Raw genomic sequence first — 25,922 nt, forward strand, 5'->3', positions numbered from 1 at the left:
TCCCTTTCCAAATGAGGTGTGGGGTTGACTGGTCACTTCGTAACTCTGGTATTTGTGACTTCGAGATCTTACTGTACACATCTTCCCTTGTATTAATCAGCATTCATTTGGGAAACTGAGCTAAGTAACTAATGGATAAAATGCTGCTGCTATCAATCTTCCGGATTTCAACTTAGCGAGTCTAGTTAAGACTTACTAATTCGAACTCAGATGGCACTCCCGCCAGCGTCTGGTACTCTCTCTCTTGCCAGGAGTAAGGGAAGTCGATGGGAGCACTGGCTCCCGTCAGCTCCTGCTATGGGGACACCACAAACCTAGGCTTAAAGTAAGCCGACTCCAACTATGTGTTCTACGTAGCTGGAGTTGCACACCTTAAGCTGAGCTGTCGGGTCTAGTGTATACCTGGCCTAAATGAAACCTGATGGAAAAAAAATGAAGCATTTATTTCAAATGCCTCAAAACCTGGAGAAAAGATTTGATAAAACATCTTCCCTCTTTAAGCTAAAGGTGGAGAAAGTCCACCCTTTAGACCTCATATCTTTCAGCCAAACTGAAAAGACCTGACTAGTCTCTCAATACTTCTGGAATAAAAATTAAAAACTTAGAATCTAAACACACATCAAAATTTTATTTAAAAAGTGTATCTACTCTAAATCCAGAACTTTCATTTTCAGCTTGCAAATGTCTGCACGAAATGTATCTTACAAAAGGATAAGTAACTAACCTTTCTAATAAACTCAAGTTCAAGCTCACCTTTGTACAAACCACTAGCACAGGGATCCCAAGGTTGTGAGTCAGCACATTCTCTCCTAGTGGCAAAGTAACATTTTCATCTTCTTGGCCAGATGATGGACCTCTTCTCTGTGGTGATCCTTGGTAGCCTTCTTCAGGTTCCACATACTCCTGGAATTCCTTTATAACTATGAAAAAAGATCTTTGTAAGGTAAGAGATGGGAATAAATTTTTAAAATTTGTATCAAAGTTATCTGAAATTATTTCACGTCATGTTTATGAGCATCTTTTTAACAACCTGTTTAAGGTGAGGCATGAATTGAAAAAAGAATGTGGACTTCAGAAACTATAATTTCTCCAAATTAAAAAAAAAAAAAAAAAAAAAAAAAAAAAGAGATTTTGGAATTTGGCTATTACTAGCTTTCAGCTTTTGAACCCAAAGCACACCTGTAATTTCAATACAAGGGCCAACATTTTCAGGAGTATTTAGTGATTCTTATCTTGTGAACATTAGAATCCTTTAAAAATGTTCCAACTTGGATCTCAACTTTTCTAAGCATTAAAAATAGGGATGATGCAATCCCTCCTCCCAAAGGACCCTTAAGTGCAGGGTCCAGAACAACTCCCCCTGTAGGCCCTGCCCCGCTCCACCCCTTCCCCAAGACCAAAGCTTCTTCCTCCAAGTGATGTAGCACGGGGCCTGGAACGGGCCTATTGCAGGGGTCTGGCTTCCCTTACTCGCCATGGCAGCCTGCTCTGCCCCCTCTCAGCTCACTCTGCTGTGCTTCCTGCTGCAGGGGTGGTTGTGGCGGGCAGCCCCTACTGCTGCCTCACACACTAGGCCCCTTGATAACTTCCCTGACTCTGTCCAGAAGATGGCTGAGGCAGCCACAGCTGGACCCGCAAAGTGCAGGGCCTGGAGTGGCTGCCCGGAACTATCCTATGGACAGGACAGCTCTGATCAAAACTCTTAGTAACGAACGTGAAAGACTGCAAACCCAGATTTACTTAAGTTTATTTCTCTAGCAAGAGATCAAGTAGAAGCACTTAATGACAACCCTGCTAATACAGGACTTGGCAAACACAAGTTACAGTGTAAAATTCAGTGGCTGTTCACTTAAAGCTGGCACATATACCTGTACAGGCCAGAAGCGGGGATGAATGGTTCTTCTTCTCTACCCCCTGTAGGCTGGCCTATGATCGGCCACACACCCCTGAATATTCCTGTGCACCCCACATTTTGGGGACCACTCTTTTATATCATCAGGGTACTCCACTGAGCACATAAGGAATAGTGTTACATGACATCCTGTACACTAATGTTATATTAAAGGAAAGGGATATTGTTCCCCAGATTTTTAAAGCAGTGGTGCTTCCCATCTCTGAAGCAAGCAGTGCTACCACTACCAAATATTGTTCTATGCTGCAATGGGGAATTACAATTATGTAGTGTTAGATATGTAAATTCCCGGGGGGGGGGGGGGGAGAAGAGGACTGCTGGTTAACTGGTTACCAGATAAGCCAGGAAGGTTAGTGTTAGGTAACCAGTTAACCCTTTACATCCCTATGCAATATTAAATAAACTACAACGACTTGAAGTTAACTCTAAAATTATATTTATGGATAATTTGGACAACATGGGAAGCTACTGAGCATTGTGCTTTGTATTTACAGGGGGAGCTAACAGGAGACATAAAATAATCATAGTCTTGGTTAAAAAAAAGGAGAATTAATGGGACCCTCAAATCTAGAAACAATTACAGATACCCTGAGATCACAAATTTAAACTACAAGAGCATAACATTTAAAGAAAATGAGATAACTATTCAAACAAGTGATTTCTAACTTGATATTTCTGGATCCCTGCTGACCAAAAATTTTGCTTCTGAAAAGTCATTTCAGGGTCAGAAAAACTACGGTACATATCCAATTCAGGATACTAACAGTTTAATCACAACAGAAAATATAAATGAGAAATATAGAAGTTAAGAGCTGAACATGAAAGTAGCACTCCAAGCAAACAAACTTCGTAGTATTAAGTGTGCACTGACAGAAGCATCAAGGAAAATAATTGTTGTTCTGGTAGTTCAGGCCAAACAAATTTCTGTGCCTTATATCAGACAGCTCACTGTAACTTTAATTCACTGAAAGCCTACTAGAAGAATTACCTTCTGCAAGCAAATGCTATTTATCCACACCCTTTGGAGAGACACTTTTTTGCAAAATGTAAACAAGTGCAGAACACATCAAATTAAACAGCCACTCCTTCATTTAAAAAAGAAATTCATTTTTTTGCTGTTATTATCTCTCACGTCACAAAGTCAAACACTATCTGTACGCTGAGTCCATGACTATATTCAAGGCTCTTTTTAGTATGCGGTACATAAATAAATCTCAATCTGGAAAGGCCTCCATTTATGTGGCAGAGTTGCAAAAAATTATATTTTGAAAATTTTTGAAACTATTAAAATAATTCAAAAATGCAAAATTAAAAAACCCCCCCTCCTGCCCCAGTAATTATCCACTGTTCAAAAAAAACTGACAAGGCAGAACAAAGATTCACAAACAAGTATAACATACGTGGTGCTAGTTAATTTAAATGTTCTGCTGTCAATAAGTTCCCATTTTCTAAACCTATTGTAGTATAAGACAATGTTCAATACATAGTCATCCATGCAAAAAACCTGATCCCTCCCAAACAACTTGTGATTCACAGAATTGAAAATACACCCACAACTTGAAATTTGTGCAAAAAGTTGACCCTTCACAGACTCTGCTGTCCATGCAACTCCTTTATCTATAAAGAACACAGGTAAGAATTGTCTGCTTCTCTTTTTCCAAAATAATTGTACAACTTACATTTATTTAAATTCATTAATTTTCTGTTTTACACTGAAATGAGGGATGTTAAGGTCTAGTCAACTATCTGATGGATGGAAGGAAGAACGTGCTACGGGTAGACGTTTAGGGTGTGAAGTATGACTCTCACATGATAAAATGGAATATGGAGGGGCTGCCATGAGAGCTCCAAGTTTTCCCACTCTTCTGGCAGAGGTGATTGTGACCAGGAAAGCTGCTTAAGCTGTTTTCATTGAGAGGTGTAAGAGAGAATATGGTGACAAAGGCTCACAGAATTTGTGCATGAGTGCATTACGGACAACACATAGATCCCAGAGATGTGTTGGTGGTCTGATATCGGGGTATAATGCCTGGATGCCCTTCATAAATCTTTTGGCGACTGGATGGACATATACTGTGGCATTGTCTACCTTATGGTGCAATGTGGCAATGGCAGTGAGATGGATCTTAATGGAGCTAATAGAAAGGCATGGGGATTTAAGTTCCAGTAAACAATCAAGGATTGAGTGAAGAAGCACAGAGGTTGGGGAGGTATGCTTTTGTGTGCACCAAGCAGCATACCTCTTTCATTTTTGGAGGTAGGTAGCATGTGCGCATACTGGTTCTGAGCACACTAGCTCTTCATGAGAGAACCACTGAGTAGCCAGGCTCTCAGGTGGAGATTGTCTATGTTGGGTTGAAGAATCTGGCCACTGTGTTAAGATAGGAGATTGGACTGAGTGGTAGGACAATGGGGGGGGGGGGAGGATAGTCGACATTCCCATCAAGAAGGCATACCAGGGTTGCCTGGACCATGCCAGTGCTATTAATTCACACATCTTATCTCTGTTCTGATCTTCTGTATTGCCTTGTGAAGTATGGGTGAAAAGGCATTTAAAAATTTTTAAAAATTGGTCCATGGGAGCGAAAAGGCATCCGCCCTGGAGTGGGATTCCAATCCTGCTCTGGAACAGAACTCTGGGCATTTTTTGTTCTGGGATGTTGTGAACAGGTCAAGTTGGGGAAACCCCCAGTGTTGGAAAATCGTGTATAGGACAGAACTGTCCAACTCCCACCCGTGTTGTATGGGGAAGCAAAGACTAGGTTTGTCTGCAGTGGTGTTCTGAATACCAGGTAGGTATGTGGTGGATATGGTGATATTGTATCTGAGGCATCAATGCCAGAGTTTCAGGCAGAGTTCATGTAGAACATGCATGCTACACGTTATCTGTCATGAACTTTATATTGCAGCCTCTGATGACAGGGAGGAAGTGGAAGCAGGCATAGCGTATAGCTCTGAGATCAAAGAGCTTGATATGGAAGCTGGTTTCAGAGGTGGACCATAGTCCCTGCGTTGTCGTTTGGCCTATGTGTGCTCCCCCATCCAGTGAGGAGTGCATCTGTTGTGATAGTGATTGTGAGGGGATTCTTGCTGAAATGGAACCCCTTCGCGTATGTGCAGTGGGATGCTCCACTACACTAGTGAGTCTTTGACTGCAGGTGGCACTGTGAGTACTTGAGGAGTTTGTACCATTTTGGTTTGTATACTAAAGCTAGCCAGGCTTGAAGGCAACTCATATGCAGGCACTGGGGATGACAAAGGTGGAGGCTGCCAGGTGTCCCTGCAGCTGGAGGCAGCTGTGAGCTGTGACCTGATGCAAATGGTTTGTACAAGACTGCAGATTGCTCTGAATCTTTCCTGTGGCAGTGAGACTTGACCAGTAGTGGAGTTGAGAAAAGAGCCTATGAAATGGATTTGTTGGGTAGGTGTTAATGTTGACTTGTCTCTGTTTATTTGTAGGACCAACTTTTGGAAGCACTGCATCATCGATGTTGCAAGAAACACCGCTGTGAGAAAGGGTTGGAGACTTCAGCAGACAATCATACAGAAATGGGAAGATTATCCGGTCCTTCATCCTTAAATATTCTATTACCGCTGCCAGTAGTTTTGAGAACACTTGTGGCGCTGTGAAAAGACCAAAGGTAAGCACAGTGTATTGATAGTGGCCACTCTCAAGCGTAAATGTGAAATGTGAGGAAGCATCTAATATGTGCCGGGTGGATAGTAACATGAAAACATGCACCTTGGAGGTCAAGAGTTGAAAACTAATCTCCTAGAATCAGGGCTGGGATTATTGTGGAAAGAGTGACCATTCTGAATTTTTGTTTTTGTACATTTGTTCAGACCCTGGAGGTCTAGAATGGGGCGCCATCTCCCGTTTTTCTTTCTGTCAAGAAATATCATGAATAAAACCCTTTCGCCCTGTGCTGAGTAGGCACTGGCTCTATGGCTCTGAGATGGATAAGGCGTTGCACCTTTGAATGGAGTAATAGCATGAGAGAAGGGTCCCTGAAGAGGGTGAGAGCGGGTGGTGATTGGGAGGAGAGGATGTGAATGGATGGTATATCCTCACTGAATGATCTCAGGAGCCAATGGTCTGAAGTGGTAGCTTCCCAGTTATGGAAGAATAGTTGTAAACAGAAGGTGAAGGATGGGTTGGTTACTATAAGCACTGGAGAGAGTAGATAGTTTTCATCTAATTGCTCTCTACCAATGCCTCAAGTTAGCTTATTGGAGGCTGGTTCACCTCAGAAGAGGGAGGGCGATGTCTTTGGGCTCTGGATCTCTAGTATTGGTGGTAATGAGTATCATATTGTCGATGATGTGAATAAGGATATCTCTGTTGTTGGTATGGTTGATACCTGTATTGTTTCTTCTTTGGCATATGTGTTTGTATGCCAAAGGATCTTAGGGTTGCTCGAGAGTGCTTCAAAAGGAGTGAAGGACCTCATTGATGTTGGCAGCAAAGAATTTGTGCCTATCAAATGGAAGACCCTCTACTGCAGTATGGGGTTCCCTTGGGAAAGAGGAAGACAGAGCCAGGATACATGACTACAGATGTTAAGGACTAGTCCATTTCTCCCTTCCCTTGCTGCCTCTATCAGACAGGGGGGCAGGGGGTACTTCAAAGCAGCAACGCCACACAGAGCTGACCCCGGGCTCCATGCGGTGTTGTCATTTTGAAACGCTGTGGCAGCATTTCAAAGGGCGAGTGCTGCACAGAGCCTAGGATCAGCGGTGCAGCACTGCCCCTTTGAAATGCCACCTCAGCAACCAAGTATTTCTGGTCCACCATATAGTCTGTGCAGGCCGGCTGCATTAATATGGAGTGCTATTTTGGAGGTATCAGTGGCTTGCAATATCTGTGAGCTTATGTTAGCTATCTGAGACTTCCTCCAAAGCAATATTGGGGTTATCCACCACCTTTTTAAAGAGATCCTGAAAGTGAGAGAGTTCATTTGTAGATGTGGAGGGCAGCTTGGCTTGCTGAGGTGAAGGGGGTGCCACAGTGGCCATAGGCGAATCATCCCCTGTGATTTCTGTTTGTATGTCCAGTATAGGTTCAGTATTAGAGTTCACCACCACTTAAAGGGTTGGCGGGGGCGGTTTGTGGACTTGCCTCCAAATTGCAGGACGATTAGTATGTCGCGCTCTGCAGTGTTTTCAGTTGCCCCAGTATGGCAGGTAGTCAGGGAATGGTATAGGTGGTGCCATCCAGAAGTGGGTGTACCACGGGTATTGAGTGGCAGGTGTATTTTGCCTGCGTGGGCCCCTATACTCAAGTGGATACTAGGCAGAGAAAGGTCTTTGTTCTCCAAGTCATCTTCCTCCCCACTGGAAAAGAGGGGTTGCGCCGCTTGGCAGTATTTTACTAGTAGTTCTGGTGAAAAATCCCCATCCAGAAAAGGAGACTCTGGAGAGGGGAAGACCGTGAGATCAGCTGCATTGTAAAACTGGTGCTGAGCAGAGCCAAATTGCAGTAACATGTTCTGGTGCAGAGTGGGACTGTGGTGCCGTGCTGAGATGAGCTGGCAATGGCATCGTGAAAGCTGCTGCGAGAGTCACCGATGTTTGTTATTGCAAGCAGCAAGATCAAAGGCAGGCGCTGCTTCTGCTGTTTGAATACACTAATAGGGTATGTCTAGACTACATGGCTCCGTCGACAGAGCCATGTAGATTAGTTTATTCGACAAACGGAAATGAAGCAGCGATTTAAATAATCACTGCTTCATTTAAATAAAAATGGCCGCCATGCTGTGCTGATCAGCTGTTTGTCGAGGCATAAAGGCTCGACGGACAAAGGAACAAAGGGTTCTGGGGTCGGCAGATCCCTGTCTAGACTGCCACGTTGTGCCGACAAACAGCTGAGCGGCACAGAGCGGTGGCCATTTTGATTTAAATGAAGCAGCGATTATTTAAATCGCCGCTTCATTTCCCTTTCTTGTCCTGCCTCATCTACAAGGCTCCGTTGATGGAGTCATGTAGTCTAGACCAGCATTTCCCAAACTATGGGCAATCCGGTACCGGGTCACAGGAAAAGAATACCGGGCTTCAGCGTGGCTGCCAGGTTGTTCCGGGGTACTGGACTGTCCGTGCAGCGCTGGGTTCCCCAAGCCCTCAGCAGAGCTGGGCCGATGCAGCTGTATTATTTCAGGCTCCCCAGCAGAGGCATAGTGAGTGTTACCAGGTGAGCTCTTATTGCTGGCTGTGGAGGGGGGAGGAGGGGTTGGTTATGAGCCACAGGGAAGCAGGGTCAGGGCAGTGGAGGTGCCCGGGGGAGTTAGGGAAGGGAACCAGCCAGCAGAAGCAGGGCTGGCCAGGGCAGATCGCGGGGGTGCGAACTGGCTGGTGGGGGCAGTGAATCTGGCTGGGGGAGATCGCAGGGCTGGCCGCGGGGGAGCGGGGGGTCAGACCAAAGGTTCATCTAGCCCAGTATCCTGTCTACTGACAGTGGCCAACACCAGGTGCCCCAGAGAGGGTGGACCAAAGACAATGATCAAGCGATTTGTCTCCTGCCATCCCTCTCCAGCCTCTGACAAACAGAGGCCAAGGACACCATTTTATCCCCCGGCTAACAGCCTTTTATGGATCTAACCTCCATGAAATTATCTAGCTTCTCTTTAAACTCTATTATAGTCCTAGCCTTCACAGCCTCCTCTGGCAAGGAGTTCCACAGGTTGACTGCACGCTGTGTGAAGAAGAACTTTCTTTTATTAGTTTTAAACCTGCTCCCCATTAATTTCATTTGGTGTCCTCTAGTTCTTCTATTTAGGGAACTAATAAATAACTTTTCTTTATCGGCCCTCTCTACACCACTCATGATTTTATAGACCTCTATCATATCCCCCCTCAGTCTCCTCTTTTCTAAACTGAAAAGTCCCAGTCGCTTTAATCTCTCCTCATATGGGACCCGTTCCAAACCCCTAATAATTTTAGTTGCCCTTTTCTGAACCCTTTCCAAGGCCAAAATATCTTTTTTGAGGCGAGGAGACCACATCTGTACACAGTATTCAAGATGTGGGTGTACCATAGTTTTATACAGGGACAGTAAGATATTCTGGGTCTTATTTTCTATCCCTTTCCTAATAATTCCTAGCATCCTATTTGCCTTTTTGACCGCCGCTGCACACTGCGTGGAAGTTTTCAGAGAACTGAGTGAGTCAGCTCCTGAACTCACTACATGGCACCCAATCGGCCTACATAGTGGATAAGGATTCAGTAGTTAGGAAGACTGCATATCACTGAACAAAACAGATGGCACAGACCCACTTCAGCACATGGAAATCCAACAGTGGAGTTACAACTGGCAAGGGAGCAAAGACAGTAAAAAGCCATTTTGCTGGCCCTTCTGTGGTGTATGGCCCCAGGTGCAACAGGATAATCCCTATATGTACATTGCACAGCAACAGACTCTTAACTGAGAAAACAAATATACAGTAAAACTCCATTAGTCCGGCATCCAATGCTCCGGGGACTCCTGATGGTCCGGCACCATCAGGAACCCGGAAGTGCTGGGGCAGCCGGACAGGCTTCCCCCATTCAGCTGCTGCTGAAACTGACCAGCAGCTGAATCGGGGAAGCCGGGAGCAGAGCAGCGGGACCAACCCGGCAGGACCCCAGCTGCTCTACCCCAGGGGTCCCCGATTCAGCAGCTGTTGAAACAGATCAGCAGCTGATTCCAGGAAGCCCCGGGCAGAGCAAGGGGCGGTGCTACGGGACCAACCCAGCAGCACCCCAGCTGCTTTGCCCCAGGCGTCGGGATTCAGCCGCTGCTGAAACTGACCAGCAGCGTCAATTTCACCAGCAGGCTGAATCCGGACGCCTGGGGCGGAGCAGCTGGGGTGCTGCGGGGCTGGTCTTGTAGCACCGCCCCTCGGCGCTGCGGGACCAACCCGGCAGGACCCCAGCTGCTCTACCCAAGGGGTCCCCAAGTCAGCCGCTGCTGAAACAGATCAGCGGCTGATTCCAGGAAGCCCCGGGCAGAGCAGCTCTGCCCGGGGCTTCCTGGAATCAGCCGCTGATCTGTTTCAGCAGTGGCTGAATCGGGGACCCCTGGGGCAGAGCAGCTGGGGTCCTGCCGGGTTGGTCCCGCAGCGCTGTCCTTTGGCGCTGAGGGACCAACCTGGCAGCACTCCAGCTGCTCTGCCCCAGGCGTCCCCAAGAGCAGCTGGAGTGCTGCTGGGTTGGTGCCGTAGCGCCGCCCCTCAGCGCTGCGGGACCAACCCGGCAGCACCCCAGCTGCTCTATTGCAGGCATCCCCGATTCAGCTGCTGCTGAAACTGACCAGCAGCGGCTGAATCAGGGATGCCTGGGGCAGAGCCGGACTATCGTAAGGCGGGGGCTATGAGGGGCCTGGGGTGGCATCCCCTCCCACCCCACTCCAGACCCCTCATAGCCCCCCCCTTCTGATAGTCCGGCATATCTGATAATCTGGCACCCCCTGGGTCCTAAAGGTGCCGGATTATCGGAAGTTTACTGTAGCATGTAGTGCTGTTGAAGCCATGTTGGTCCCAGGATATTAGAAACACAAAGAAGGTGAGGTAATATATTTTATTGGACCAAATTCTGTCTTTTAAAACGACAAGCTTTCATTAACCTGAAGAAGAGTTGTGTGGAAGATTGAAAGCTTGCCTCTAACAAATAAAAGATATTACTTCACCCACCTTCTCTCAGAAAAACAAAAACTGACTGAGAAGCAGATTGAAGTGTTTCATCCATTGATCACCTTTCTAACATTTCTGAGGAAGCAATTAATGCTGTTCCACAATTCCCATTTAAAACAGAATTTGCATTAGCCCCCACTTAATATGAGACTATACAGCAATCATACAGATGTCACAAAAGGAAGCACCTGGACCAGACAGCATTCCAGCCGAGCTCTATAAGCAGTGTGATTACCACACTGCAAGACACGACATCACATGGCTCTTCCACATTATCTGACAGCAAGATTCATTGACGGGATTTCAAGGACATCAACACTGTCCATTTCTATAAACATAAGGGTGATAGGACAAACTGATAATTACACCAGCATTTTCTTTTCTGTTGCTGGGAAAAGTCTTGCATGGGTTATACTGAATAGATTTAACACCTCTCTTGTGGAAACTATCCTTCCAGAGTCTGAGGCTACATCTACATTGCTAACATCTCGACTGACAAAAGTTTTACTGATGAAAAATGCTGGTTTTGACAGCATTTTGTCAGCCAGAGAGACTCTCCCATTGACAAGGCTACAACCCCCAACAAGGGGTTGGTTTTATTTTGTCTGTAGAGAAGCTTTTCCTGCCAAAGAGGCTACATTGCATACCTTATACCGGCACTGCTAAGCAGCACAGCTATGACACTGTATTGACATAACCTCGGTGTAGATTTAGGTCTGCACAGAGCATGATAAATATAATCTTCATAGCTTGTCAGCTTCAGAAAGTGCATCCTATTAGAGCGTGACACAAACTCTGAGTAAAAACATAATTACCTAGTAAAAAAGTAAGCTACATAATTACTTAAATAAATATGCATTAATATAGAGTATCTCCCTGGTTAGCAAGAAGCAGCATCAAATTTAGTGCAAAGGCTATATTTAAAAGCAAGTAAATTGATTAAGTTAAATAATCAACTTATTTAAATTGGTTTGAGTTATCCACCCTCCCATCAAGACTATGAAGGTTACTAACATTTCTCCATCACAATCATCTTCCCAGAATCTGTTATAGTAAAGAGTAATATAAGCTACTAATTCTAAGAAGCTTTGATATACAAATCCCAAAACAAAGCCATGTGATCTTTCAAAATCCTGAAACCCTACACTAATAACTTTGCTTCAGCTCTTTAACTTGATTCAAACTGACTTAACCTTCAGTATACAGCTTAAAGGAGAGAGACTGCACCTTAGAGTTACCTCAACAAATCTCTTTCCCTTCTGTGCTCTATCAGAAAATACTGAAATACTTCAGGGTTGCACACTAAAATTGGCTGATGAAATGCGGATCTATTTCTATGAAAGCACTAAAGCTCAAATACAAGACAACTTGAAATATTCATCCTCTACTCAAAGAGTAAATAACTCAATTAGAATTCTGACGGTGAATACAAGCAAAAGGTAGAAGAGTCGTTTAATAACTTGATAAAATTAAATTAAAGTTGTGTAATATATTTGATTAAAAATAAGAAAAATCATACTAAACTTACATTTTTGTTCCATGTCTCTCATCTCTTCTGGAGGAATTTTCAGTTTATCAATGTGCTCACGTAAGACACTGGCCCATTTTTGTAAAGATTCCATAACAGTCCACGGTCTAGACATATCTGCCACAAAAACTACTAAGGTTTCTTGTACGTTTTCTGCAGAAACAGCAAACTTCAAGAGCCCTTTATGATACAGGTCTCCATCCAGAATCCAAACATTACAGCGTGTATGATCTGCAAAGGAAAAGGTACAATTATACCTCAAACTGGTGTGCATTTTGCTACATCCATATTGTCCCGTCAGTAAGTAGCAAACCAACATGATATAACACTGCCAGTTTGAAGATAAGCAGACGCTAGCTACAAGCAAGTCTAGCCTGTTTGCATTTAACATAATGAGTATGCATACTGCCTATCCCTTAAGAGAAAAAGAGCACCTACAATTTGGCACTGTACCTGTAAAATGAGTTGTTGCTTTCTGTAAGAATCTTGGTTCTAACTTAGCAGTGAAGAGGAATGAACACCTGTATTTCCTGGCTTTTTAAGTATAAGCATATATTTTATTTTTGAAAAAGGATACTTTCTGCTTTGTGTTACATTGAATACAATCATTCATTTAATATCTTTCACAGCACATATTAATTTGGCATATGTACACATACCTGGACTCCAAGTATGTCATGAGATCATTACAATTGTGCCCATTGTTAAGGCTTCACTGTGTTAGGTGCTAGTATCTTTAGCTAGAATCCTGCAACGTATTGCAAGTCTAGCATGAGAAGTTAAAAACACACCTCTCTAATAAACTCGAAAACGCAGACATCAATGTAACCAGTTCACAAATAACCCCAGCTAGAACTGAAATATAATTTAACAACTATTCCATTTGTGCCTCAAATCTTTAATGCAAGCCAATATTCTATAAAGAACACTGAAGTATCTAATATTAGCAATCATTGGTCTCATTCGGATAGTATTGTTGTGAAAACAAATCTTGCTTACTTGCAACATGTGAAAATTTGAACTTTCTACTGAAGATCTGCATGTATTCCAAGTCTACTGATCAGTATACATTCTAAGGCCATGTCTCCACTTACAGGAAGACTGATGCCGCAGACGGCCGCTCTTTTGTCATTTAATTTAGAGGATCTACTAAAAACCTGTTAAAACAAACACCGAGGGTGCCCCCATCAGCGTTGTCATGAAGAGTAAGGGAATTCAATGGGAGCATTTCTCCTGTCAACCTCCCGCTGTGAGGATGGCACCGAAGCTCGGTTTAAGGTATGTCGACTCCAGCTATATTTTTTTATGTAGCTGGAATTGAGAACCTTAAGCTAACCTTCCCCCATAGTGTGGGCCTGTCTTAAGTTATGTCTCTTCCCCCTACACAATCTGCCCATGCTGCCTCGGAAGTCATCATCAGGAGCTGGAGTCTGGGGGCCAAGGTCAGTGTCAAGGCTATTGACAAAGTCAAAGCAGAACTGGGGGCAGAACAGTGCTCCCTCTCCATCCTCTGTGGGGGGCTGGCCCAGGCCTCAATACTCCCTCTAAATATTCCTCTGGGTTCCCAGACTTCATCAAGACACTTTTGGAAGATGAATGTGATAAAAGCACACAGAAAACATATACAGTTAAAAATATTATAATTACTTTTAACTGTGGCTTTTTTAAAACTGTGACTTGCAGTGCCCACTGGGACCACAGAAGTACTCTCACAGCACTAAGTGTCTGGAGTTGAAATTATAGAAAGGCAAGCAGCCTTACTGTTAAACCCCAAAGTCCTATGAGAGTACAAAGGGGAAGTTGGATGAGTAATTTAAACATGCACAGACAAAGCTATGTTAAAGCAATCATTTTCAATTTTTTAGAAGTGTGATCTGCATTTCCAGTTTTAGAAGTCTAACAAATAGTACAAACTCCTGGAAGGTGGGCTGAGAATTTTTATTATAAACATGAATTGCAGAATTACCTTCTGAAAGTTAAGATGACCATGAAGTTCTAGATACAGGTTGAGTGGTTTTGTATACATTCATGTACACACTTCCAGTTAGCAACCCTACAGAAATGTTTAGATGGAGAAATGTGTAAATCGATGCTGACTTCATCGCAGTGTGAATTCTAAGACTAATACATCCGAGACTAATAAACGTCTCTTTGCACAACCTAATTCTCTAACCACGTCTCAAAAGAAATGGTTTTGCACTGATTCTAACTGGCCACACAACTCTTGATTATCTGCTAAATGCCTTAGTCCCATCCAAACAGCAGCTCAAAGCCACTTTAGGTAAGCTATTCTCCATATACTAGATGCTAGATAAAATCAAGTTGCTGGGAAGAAAACAAAGTCTAATTTGTGTCAGACTTGCCTACCTTTTCCATTTAATGAGACACAAAAATGCAAGACAAAATTTGTTCTTTGTTGGGAGATCAGTAGTAAAGCTTGGAACTAGATTTCTTTGAGGTGTAACTAGTTTATAAGCAAGTAGCATAAAGAGCATTCTTACAAGGACCTGAATAGTGTGTTTATCAACTTTATGAATGTAAAAGCAACATCCCAGTTCTCAGAACCTATTCTATGACAGGAAGTTAACTAGATCTTTCAAGAAAGTTGTGACAATGAAATGGCTGAATACAGAATCAAACATTTAGCAGATTATACATTAAGATGCAGATAGGTGCAACTTGTTAAAAATTTGGGCAAATGGATTTAGAATACATGCATAATTTTATTTTTTTATTTATTGGAAACAATATGGAAACAGACTGCAAGCAGCAAAATAACTGAGAAAACCATTTATAGTGTTACTCAAAGGGGAAAAGGCTCTCTCTATTGCAGCTGAATCGCCTGCATTTACGTGTGGTATATCAGGTCAAAAGGTCAGTTACCCACAATCCAAACTGGGAAGTGAAGCAACTGCAAAATAGGATGGAAGTCAAAATCATCATCCTGAGATGGCAGCTCCAACGACACCAAGAAGAGCCTCTGTTTCTCCTTTGATGAGACGTACATGTACTAACAGTATCTGTCTCATGCTGAAGCAATTAGCTCAATCGGTACACATCTGTGATACAATCTTGTCCAGAATTTCTCTGAAGTTAAAACTATTTATCTCTGCAACAAGCAACAATGCAAACACAGAAGAATGGTCTTATTTTAACCATGTCTACCATGGTCAGAATCTGCTTAAATTGTTCCTGCAGCGTGAAGTGATCTGATGGTATGCTCCTTCTACATGGTATCTGTTGTGTAAAACCCTCTTCACCAATCCCACATAGTCTTTGTCTCTTGCCACTTCACTGCTTGCTAATGTAATATGCTTCTGTCCTGTCCATTATCATTTAACAAAGCTGCCCTTGAATAGTGTCAGAAAAGATTTTAAAAGTCACTTTATAAATAAATATGCTGTAACAGAGCTATATGGAGCTCATCTTGCACATGTTCCACTGATTACATCAGCTCTTGAGAACATGTTCTCCAGCTTAAATGAGATGTATTGGTGGTGATCACAACAGCCAGGGAATGAAACAGAAATTAACTCCATCGTAGTTCCTAGGAAGTCTCACCATTAGAGGGTTCAGTAAACTTTTAAAAGGAATACAAAATTTCCAGGTCGTCCACACTGAGTGAATTTTGCTGACAATCAATGTTTAGATGAGCTGAAGTGTCATGTAGTGGTAGAAACAACATTAGCTTCAGATAGTCTCACTGACTTTCAAGGATCCTTTTGCTTTCCAACTGTCCCTGAACCAACTCTTCTGAAGTAAATCCCTTGGCCTAAGGAGAATAGAGGATTGTTTAATACCCCGTGAAGGAGAATCTTCAGGTAGAAATACAGTAGTGGATTGGTTCTAACATGTCAGGAGACCTACAGATTAAATATTGTGCATTTAATGTTGAATGACTAATACCTGACAATAACTGCCCTCAACTTGCCAGCTATTCAAGTAAAGGACTATATGAATAGCGTGGCACCCAAGACAGATTTCAATTACTTCCAAGAATTGAGTAGAAATCTCTTGTGTGGTAAAAAGGATGAAGGTAATGGCAGCTCCAAGGTAAGTCTCTTGGGCCTAATCTATATTCTAGTTTAAGTTGCAAGAAAAGCAACTAAATGCTCAAATGGGATTTTGGAAGGAGGGAAGAGAAAATAGAAGTGTGAAAGAAGGAAATGAAGAGTGTATCTGCTTTTGGAATCATGAACAATCAAGTTTGCTCTCTTGCTTCTAAAGGCCCAATTAGGTAGGGGAAGAGAGATAAGCCAACTCTCTGCCCAAAGTATTTTGCATTTTCCTCACAAAATTAAACTTTTCTGGATCCATGTCTGGAAACATGAAGGGAACAGATGCAAGAACCAAAACAAGATGCAAAGGCCATTCTCTTCTTGTCTCACAGAAAGAGTGACTAGGACTTGGGTGTTAATTTGATGCCCCTCATTTTCCTCCAGCATCTTACTGGTCTTTAGGAATCCTTCCCTTTGACACAATCCTAAGACCCTGATAAAAGGCAGATGACCTGACTGACATACAGCATCAACATGTTTTTCTAAGATGGTAGCAAAAAAATGCATATTTTGATATTGATTATATTATAAGTATGATACATAATGATTGATGTAATGACTTGCTTATAAGCTCTATAACTTCTATTTCTCTCTATATAGATCTCTTATGATTAGATAATGTTCACTGCAAGGCCTTGGTACCTGTTAAGTATTGCAAATTAAGTTGTACCCCTTGTAGCTATTGATCTAGTTTGAAACTCTATACAACTGTTTGGTGTGAATGGAAGGTGTGTGAGAGTGAAAGCCATCACAGATGTCCAGGTGATCAAGAAGTGGAAACTTTGAAACATCCATTGTGTCTTGAGGCTGAATTCAACTGGCAGTTTTGAGGAACCCTGGAGACAGGCAGAGACCCCACCAAGAGTGAGAAACAATGGGAACCCTGTCAATCACCATCAAAGAAACACAGATTAGCACTTCCTTAGGGTGGATGACAGACACATTACCCTGCAAAACCCACAGACTCTAGTGGGAACTGACATGGATAAATAGGGAACTTCTTGCCATGGGACTCTGGATTCAGTCCTGCAAGCCAAGCCTCAGAGGAGTCTCAGAGAAAGCCCAACTCCTTGCTCAGTTAGCCTGACCAGTAAGACTGACCATGGACTGGTAACTATGCACCATCTGCAGGACGTGTGTGTGTGTGCGTGCGTGCATTTGTCTTTATAAAGCATATGCTAACTGCTTTTCTACTATATTCTCAATAAACAGTGTATTGCCTTCTCCCCTGAAAAAGATCCCGTGTGCTTCTTATACGCATAACAGTGTTACTGTATAAGTTAATCTGAAACCCGATAAGTGGCTCGTTGGATGTTACTGAACACTGCATTCCTCTCATTCCCCATTTCCTTTTCTCTTTTTCTGTTCCTCAGAAAGGTGGTTGATTAAAGCCTATGTATACCCAAAGAAGGTTCTTTACCAGTTATGCAGGACCATAGGAGAGATTGTAGAGGAAGCAATACCTTCCTGTTGGTTGAAAGTACTGCTGCAGATCCCAAATTCCTTCCCATCTTCCTCTGAAGGAGGCAAGCAGTCAGAAAGTGTAACACTGCAGATGTTAGTACCCATTTGGGAGCTATAACATGAAGGTAAGAGGCAGAGGAAAGGCAAAAGGGAAAGTTGCAGCAAGTTTCATGTCTGATACATTTTCTCTAGACCTCAGGAATGAGGAGGACCACCTTTGCCAGCAAGACCACATGATAGCTGAAGACTTCTTTAGTTGTATCTGGAATCAAGGAGTATGATTCACAAGGTACCTTTGGTAAGGAGGGTACAGAGCCTATGTTGAATACTGATGCAAGCATAAGGTGTGTCAGTCCTAAACAAGCAGCAATGTGGCCAACGCAATTCACCCCAAAGTCTTCTATTTTCAGGGGCACAGAAGAGCAATACCATTATCACGGTCACCTAGAGCTCAAAGTATTTATAAACAATAGTTGATACCATATTCTCACTTTATAGGTAAGGAAACTGAGGAATAAAATGGTGAAGTGCCGTGTGCAAAATCAAACAACAGGTCTGTGGCAGAACACTAAACTCTCCTGACTCAGAACAGTGCTCTACTTCCTGGCTGATGCTTCCCCTTTTAATTAACTTGTCTTTTGCCTCCAGTGTGCTGCTGGATAATAGCTTCAATTAAATTAGCAACAAGATTTGGGAAGTGTGAGAGGAGGAAAAGAGGAAAGACAACCACAAGTTTGTAGAAAAGGAAATATGGGTTCTATCTCCTTTTCACTTACCTAATCATGCTTACTGGAATTTCACCATTATGTAGACAATGGCAACAATCTAACCGAAGACATAAGATATAGAAGAGCATAACCTACATATAACTTAGTTTATAAAAGTTTTGGTTACAAAAAAATTACAAAATCCATATTTAAGATCCTGGTTGCCCTTAGATGGGTTAAAAATGCTTCTCAGTTTAAGACTGGACACGAACCTTTATTTGAGTGTAAGCAGGATAGAAAACATACTAGTAAATCAGCATCAGCAAAAAGTCATCCTGCAAGTAAATGGATCTTATGAGAACAAGTTGTTCTAATGCATTTTCCCTAAAGAGCCTAGATTGTGAGAAGGGCAGAGAAAGACACAATACTCTGTGTGTGAAATGCATTTTTCTTTTATGAGCCATATCAATTTCTTACAACGTATACAACAAGGGAATGCTGAATCAGCTACTATGGTGTAATATACACCAGGGACTCCCTTAATGACTATGAAAATGTTAACTACTCATTTGCAGCAAAAGGCTATGTGTGAAAATATGTAACTTACCATCTCTGTCTTCATCATGAATATTTAGGTATAAATACTCCAGTCCTCTTCCTTTCTTGCTGTATTCTGCTCCTTGTACTTTAGCCATAAGAGTTGTTTTACCTGAACCGTCATCACCTACCAATAAGTTCGTACAGTGAAAAGATACATTCAGAAATGTATGTGTAACTGGAAGGATAATCTAAGCAAGCTTAAGAGGTCACAATGTTTAAAGTAGTCTTGTGTTTCCCCCTTCCTCAAAACTTGGAGCTAAATTTGTCAATTTATAGATGGAACAGTGAGAAGAGCAGTTCCACTGTTCAAAAATAGATTCCATTACAGTAGTTTTAATATAACAGAGTCTAACAGTAGGAGGCTAGCCAGTTTACTAGTTTGGGGACATCATAGCTCATGAATTTGAAGTCAGTAAACGTAGATCTGAACATTAATTGATATATCTGATATGCCCCCTCTTAATTCCCAGTATAAGCAAAGCCAGCTCCAGAGCAACTTTTCAAGTTCCACATAACCTGGGGGATCCCACATGCTGTATTGCCTGAACAAAAAGATAAAAGTTATGATCAGCTTTGTTGGACCAATTCTATCCCAACAAAAGGATCTTGTCTAACTATTTAAATTTACTTTAAAAACTAATTAAGTTAAACCCCTATCAAAAGCAGATCTGTGTGTGTGTGTATTATATATATATTTACAAATCAAGCTAAACAGATATAAGCAAGGTTTTAAGTCAGTTAAGAACATCCACTCATGGTTTTGTTCATACAATTTTGTTAAGTCATTTAACTCCTCCCTTACCCATTCAAAATACCTGCTTTGTGTGTGAACCAAGTTTTATTATTTCTAAGAAATTAACCCTACATGCTGTTTGTAGATACTACTCACCAAAAACGAGGATGTTTTTGCCTGATGGTAATTTAGATCTGGACCGGGTGGAAACTTCACTCAGTATTGAGGACCTATGGGGACAGCACTACTTGTTAGTTTGCCGGTGGGGCACCGGAAAGAAAGATCACATAAATATCAGCTCAAAATCATTTTCAAACAGATATTTAAGCAGACCTGACAAATGTCATGCATTCAGAAAAGATATCTATCCTGTCTCTTTGAGGTATTTATGAAATCTCTAAATAAAAATATTCAAACAGATACCTCACTTGAATGAATATGAAAGGCAAACAACACAGCTGCTCACTTTTACAACAAATGCTGCAGTCTCAATGACACATTTAACAGCTAATGTACAAACCTGAAACTCTAAGGAAGAAGCCTGGTAATTGTAGGAAAACCTCCCACTCTAAGTGCTGACTGCCTGGGTGTTCCTCATCATGCTATTTTGGTTGGTACTAATGTGTGGTGAAAGCCCCTTACTCTGTTGCCTTGAATACCAGATTAAGTCAGAGACACGGCTTTGTGGTGAAAGCGAAGGGCTGGGAGACCACAGAGCATCCCCAGCTCTGCATTGATTTCCTGTGTCACTACACGCAAGTCATTCCCCAGCCCCATGTCCCCACCCAGAAAGGGCAGAAGCGGCCTCTGCCCACGAGCTGCGGAGGAGATTCAGCCCCTGAACTCCCCAGGGCGCAGGGGAGGGGGCCTGGGCAGGTTTGGCACGAGCCCAGGCGCGGCGCCCAAGTCTCCATCCCTCCTCCCACCCCCAGGCCCGGGCAGCGCAGGCCGCGCCACTGCCCCCAGCTCTGCGCCGAGCCGCGGTCCGCTCTGGCTGAGAGGCAGCCCGGCCTCGGCGCGGGGGTGTGGAGAGGGCTCTCCGCTGCGGGGGGCCAAGCTGCGCCCGCCACTCCCTCCTGCCACCCCGGGCGCTCCGGGAGGGGAGCCGGTCCCAGCCCGCCCCGACCCCCTGGGAAACCGCAGCCTCCCCCCGCCCGACCCGCGGGAGCGGCGAGCCCCGGCCCAGCTCACCACAGGTTCTGCCCTTCCTCCTCCTCGCTGGGGAGCTCGGCGGGCCCGGCCGCCTCCGGCCCCAGCAACTTCTTCTCCACCAGCACCGGCGCCATCTTGCCAACAGCAACCACCACAAAGAGTGACCTCACCGGGCCCGCCGAGGACCCGCCCGACGGGGCTGCCCGGCGCCGCCTCCCACCCCGGATAGGCCGCGCCCGCGCCCCGCACACACCCAGCGCGCTACGCTGCAGCCCGACAGAGTCCTCTAGGCGCGGCCTGCCGGGGGCCTCCCCCCAGAGCGCGCCGATCCGGTCAGGCAGCGCCTCAGGCAGCTATGAGTGCGGGCTGTGTGAGGCGCCGCCGCCCAGCCTCCGCCGGATCAGCGCCCCCTAGCGTCCGTCGGGCTCTCCGCCAAGAAGATGCCAAGTCTGACAGCAAAGCAGCTGAGCTGAGCAAGGGTCTCGCTCTCTTTCCACTGTGCTCCTTACCAGGGGCTTGCAGGGCAGCGAAGGAAGGGGGGGGGGCGGGGTGAGGCGATTAGTGTTTTTTAGGCTTTTCCTTGTCCCAGTTGTTGCTAGTGAATGAGTACGTGGAGAGGCCATTTACGCCTGCTCACCATCCGCCAGGTGCTGAAGAGGAGGGAGGTTGAGGAAGAGCTTTGCTTTTTCTCTCCACAGTTTTTGCTCTCAGCTGCTGGGAAAGGAGGAAGAAGTTATTCATTTTGTGTAGTAATGAAGGTTCTTCAAGATGTGTGTCCCCAGGGAGTGCTTCAGTATAGGTGTGCCTGCATCCCTGTGTTGAGGGTCAAAAAACTTTAGTAGCAACATATGTTGGGCTACCAGCACATGAGCTACTCTCTACTCATGCAGCAGGAGGCTACCACAGAGTCAGAAAGGAGATCTCTGTGGTAGAGCAGAGAAGGGTGTGTTGTGGAGCAGAGGTGTAGTCAGGATGTTACGCACCCTGGGGGAAAAGGAAAAATTTACACCCAATGCCATGTGGCAGGGCCCAGAACCTGGTACACAGCTAAGCCTGACCCTGCGAGGAGAGGGGTAAGGAAACTTGTACCGCATCTTCCCTCACCCCCTCCAGTTTGGGGCTGGGTTCCTGCATGCACTAACCAGCCTGCAGAGAGGGAGGAGGGTGGGGCTAGGAGTAGAGAGGCAGGGAGGAGGCTGCAGCTGCAGGCAGCAGGTGGAGTAAGAGCAGGCGAGCCCAGGGATGACAGGGAGCAGAATGGGATTAAATTGGCACCTCCCTAGCATGGTGCCTAGGGGCAACTGACCCCTCCGGCCCCCACGCTATGCCACTGCTCCCCCCTCCTGCAGATCTATCATCTTATGAATGTACAAGATCTGTGAGAGCCATCCTATGCATCTGCAGTTAGTGTCTGTGGTGCCTGTTTCGAGGGGGAAGGGTTGTCTCAATGGTGCCACATTCACCTCCAAAGAGAGGGGGCTTTCCAAAGCAGGTCCTTGTTGCTGACCCCCCAAGGCATCCATAAGTCCAGTCTCCTTTCAACAGGCACTGTCCAGGGCTCATTGGTCTTGGATCTGGCTTTCATCCCCTCTCCAACCCTTGCAACTTCCCAGAGGTGCTCACCTTCTGCCTTATCCATTCCCACATTCACCCCACAGGGACAGTCTCTGCCTCACTTGTCCTAGGGACTATTCTACCAAGACATAATACAAAGTTAAAAACTTCAATGAGAGAATGATTAATACAGAGACGTGTCTACATCTGCTGCAGGGACACACCTCTACCTGCCTCCACCCTTCTTCCCCAGAATCTACAGCCCCCTCGCAAAGCAGGGCAGGGGTAGAAAAGGGGCTGAGGCCCATCCAATGGGACTGAAGCAGTCATGAGCAAGCCATGCCCGGGGGCAATTCCCTGGTCCATTGCTGGTGCTGTGTTGCTTCAGGCACGCTGAAATGTAGTCACCTCTAGGGTGGGCTGGACAGCTATTTAACACCTGCACAAGGGATTTCAGGGAGGGGGCAGTGTGGGCTGCCTTCCTGCAGAGCTCCCATCAGAATAGTTGTGCCCTCCTAGCTAAGAAAAGAATAAACAGGACTGGAAATTAACCCACCCAGTCTCACTTCCCCTAGGCAGGGAATGAACCATCCACATTAGGTCCCAGCTGTCCAGTTCTAGGCACCACATTTCAGGAAAGATGTGGAGAAACTGGAGAAAGTCCAGAGAAGAACAAGACAAATGATTAAAGGTCTAGAGAACATGAGCTATGAGGCAAGGCTGAAGGAATTGGCCTTGTTTAGCTTGGAAAAGAGAAGACTGAAAAAGGACATGAGAGCCATTTTCAAGTATCTAAAAGAGTGTCATGAGGAGAAGGAAGAAAAATGGTTCTACTTGGCCTCTGTAGAGGATAGGACGAGAAGCAAGGGGCTTAAATTGCAGCAAGGGTGGTTTAGGTTGGACGTTAGGAAGAACTTCCTACCTGTGAGGGTGGTTAAACACTGGAATAAATTGCCTAGGGAGGTTGTGGGATCTCCATCACTGGAGATATTTAAGAGCAGGTTCGACAGACACCTCTCAGGGATGAGCTAGGGCAGTGGTCTCCAACCTTTTTAAGCACAAGGTCACTTTTTGAATTTAAATGCTATCAAAGATCTATCTCATACCCAAATATACTTGCCCTGCCTTCTTTGGGCCCCTTCTCTGAGGTCCCCTGTACCTATGCACTCCATCCTTCCTCCCCCATCCTCCCTCACTTTCACAAGGCTGGGGCTGAGGGTTGGGGACTCTGGTCTTGGATTAAGGAATCTAGAATATGAAAGAGGCTCTGAGCTGAGCTTGGGACAGGCAGTTGGGGTGTTGGACAGGGTTCTAGGAGCAGGTTCTAGGAGGGTGTTTGGATGCAGAGGTGCTTGGGACTAGGGCAGGGGATTGGGGTACAGGAAGAGGTCCGTGACTGGGGTAGGGTTTCAGGATGTGGGCTCCAACTGGGCCCTGCTGACCTCAGATGGCTCCTGTGTGGTGGTGCAATTGCATACTCATCCCGACCCTGGCCCTGCACCACTCCCAAAAGCAGCCAGCAAACTCCATCCCAAGTCCTGTTGTGTGCCCTCTCTGGTCTGTGGAGATGGAATACAGAGTGTGTGGGGGGGCACCCTGAGATTGGCACCCTCCTCTCCCTTCCCTGCCCAGCAAGCAGGCTCCTGAGGGGACAGCTCCTGGGCAGAGGGAAGGAGCTGCGCAGCAGTGTGGGGAGAGGCAGCTGAAGTGCTGTGCTTGATAGCCTCTTGGCCAAACTAGTCAGGATCACCTGTCAGAGGCTCCAGGAACTACCAGTAGATCCTGATCTACTGCTTGGTGACCATTGAGCTAGGGCAACTCAACTTTGGAAGCCCTGGGGGGGGGGGGGGCTCACTGATACTCACAGAACATGCTGAGGGCCTCAGCTTAAGTGTGGCTGCATATATAGGCAAATATATATGGAAATACTTTCTTTCACACTGACAGGCATGAATACAAAGATTAAGACAAGACTACATAACACACAGGCCCCATTTAAGTCAGTTATGCTGATATTAATATGCAACATTTACCCAATTTCCACCCATATGACAGCACTTTTCACAAGCAATGACAGTCCAAGAATTTAACTACACATCTCAACAGAAGACCATTACATCGACTATGTTACTTCTTGTTTTGGCTCCCACCCGCCAGCCGTGTGTTGATCCCCACATAAACTCAAACGGCACCGTGAGCCACAAACTGGCCATGGGCAGCATGCAGCCCACGGGCCATGTGTCGAGTAATCCTGGGTGCTTGGTCCTGCTGTGAGGGCAGGGGATTGGACTCTATAACCTCTCAAGGCCCCTTCCAGTTCTAGTGTTCCGTGATTCTATACTCCCGCATGGGGTTAGATAGGGGCTGGTACCCCCTGGAAGGGACGGGTCCCCAGAGCCCATCCATACCTCTGTGAGCCAGTCTGTACCCCCTGCTCTTGGACTGAACAGGAGCTAGTGCCCCCTACAGAGGCCCTGTAACCTTCTGTGCACCAGTGGGATTTTGGTGCCAGACACCTCCCTCAAGTGGATCCCTTGAACTAGGGGTCAGGTCAGGCCCTGTTCTCTCACACAATGTAGGGTCCCAGGGGCTGGGCCCTATGGTGCCTCTAGGCAGGTGTCGCAGCACAAGGGGAGTGAATTGGCTAGGTCCGAAGCATTCCCCCCACAGGGCTCAGCAAGCTTGGGATGGGGCTGAGCGAATGGGAGAAATGGGGGCAAGGGGTGGCTGCCCCTCACTGCTGTTACTTGGGCTGCACTGTGGGCTGGTGGGCAGCTTCCAGGACTGTCTACTTTGAGCAGGGGCGGCTTGATTGCAGCATGAGATAGCCAGGGTGTGATTGCTGAAGCCCACTGCCCACCCTACAGTTGTTCCCCACATTAACCAGATTACAGCGAGCCGGGTTATGCCAGCCTGTGGTGCAGTAACATTTTCGCTACCCATGTAAACAGCCCCTGAACCACAGGAAACTGAGCTTCTAGTTTGGCCTGGTGTGTGACCTCAGGCATGTCACAGCCCCCTCTGTGCCTCAGTTTTCCCAGCTGTAAAATGGGAACAATGCTGGCCTCCTTGGGAAAGCCCTCTGAGCGCTACCAATGGGCAGAGCAAGGGCTGCCAAGGATTAGCCTTGCCTTGGTCACGTGGGCTTGGTACCGTTCCAGCGGGCAGATGGCAACGCTTTGTGTCTATATGGGTATGTCTACACTACCACCCTAGTTCGAACTACGGTGGTTAATGCAGTCATACGAACTTGCAAATGAAGCCCGGGATTTGAATTTCCCGGGCTTCATTTGCATGTTGCCAGGCGCCGCCATTTTTAAATGTCCGCTAGTGCGGACTCCGTGCCCACGGCTACACGCGGCACGAACTAGATAGTTCGGATTAGGCTTCCTGTTCCGAACTATCTGTACGCCTCGTTCAGGAAGCCTAATCCGAACTATCTAGTACGTGCCGCGTGTAGCCGTGGGCACGGAGTCCGCACTAGCAGACATTTAAAAATGGCGGCGCCCGGCAACATGCAAACGAAGCCCGGGAAATTCAAATCCCGGGCT

General features: G+C 45.4%; 1 protein-coding gene across 1 annotated transcript in view; it reads right to left on the reverse strand.

Moving 5' to 3' along the window:
- The window catches only part of DYNC1LI2 (dynein cytoplasmic 1 light intermediate chain 2), a 44,375-nt gene extending 23,279 nt beyond the window's left edge, over window positions 1–21,096 (reverse strand). Inside the window, exons 1-5 of the mRNA XM_075940046.1 lie at window positions 20,857–21,096; window positions 19,822–19,895; window positions 18,940–19,056; window positions 12,104–12,334; window positions 754–920 (exon numbers count right to left, since the gene is read on the reverse strand). Of these exons, the coding sequence (XP_075796161.1) occupies window positions 754–920; window positions 12,104–12,334; window positions 18,940–19,056; window positions 19,822–19,895; window positions 20,857–20,951 (684 nt within the window). The 5' untranslated portion in view covers window positions 20,952–21,096. The remainder of the gene's footprint in view (window positions 1–753; window positions 921–12,103; window positions 12,335–18,939; window positions 19,057–19,821; window positions 19,896–20,856) is intronic.
- Between the last annotated feature and the right edge of the window lie 4,826 nt (window positions 21,097–25,922).

This window comes from Pelodiscus sinensis, chromosome 12 (assembly GCF_049634645.1).
Source record: "Pelodiscus sinensis isolate JC-2024 chromosome 12, ASM4963464v1, whole genome shotgun sequence".
Classification (NCBI taxonomy): Eukaryota; Metazoa; Chordata; order Testudines; family Trionychidae; genus Pelodiscus; species Pelodiscus sinensis.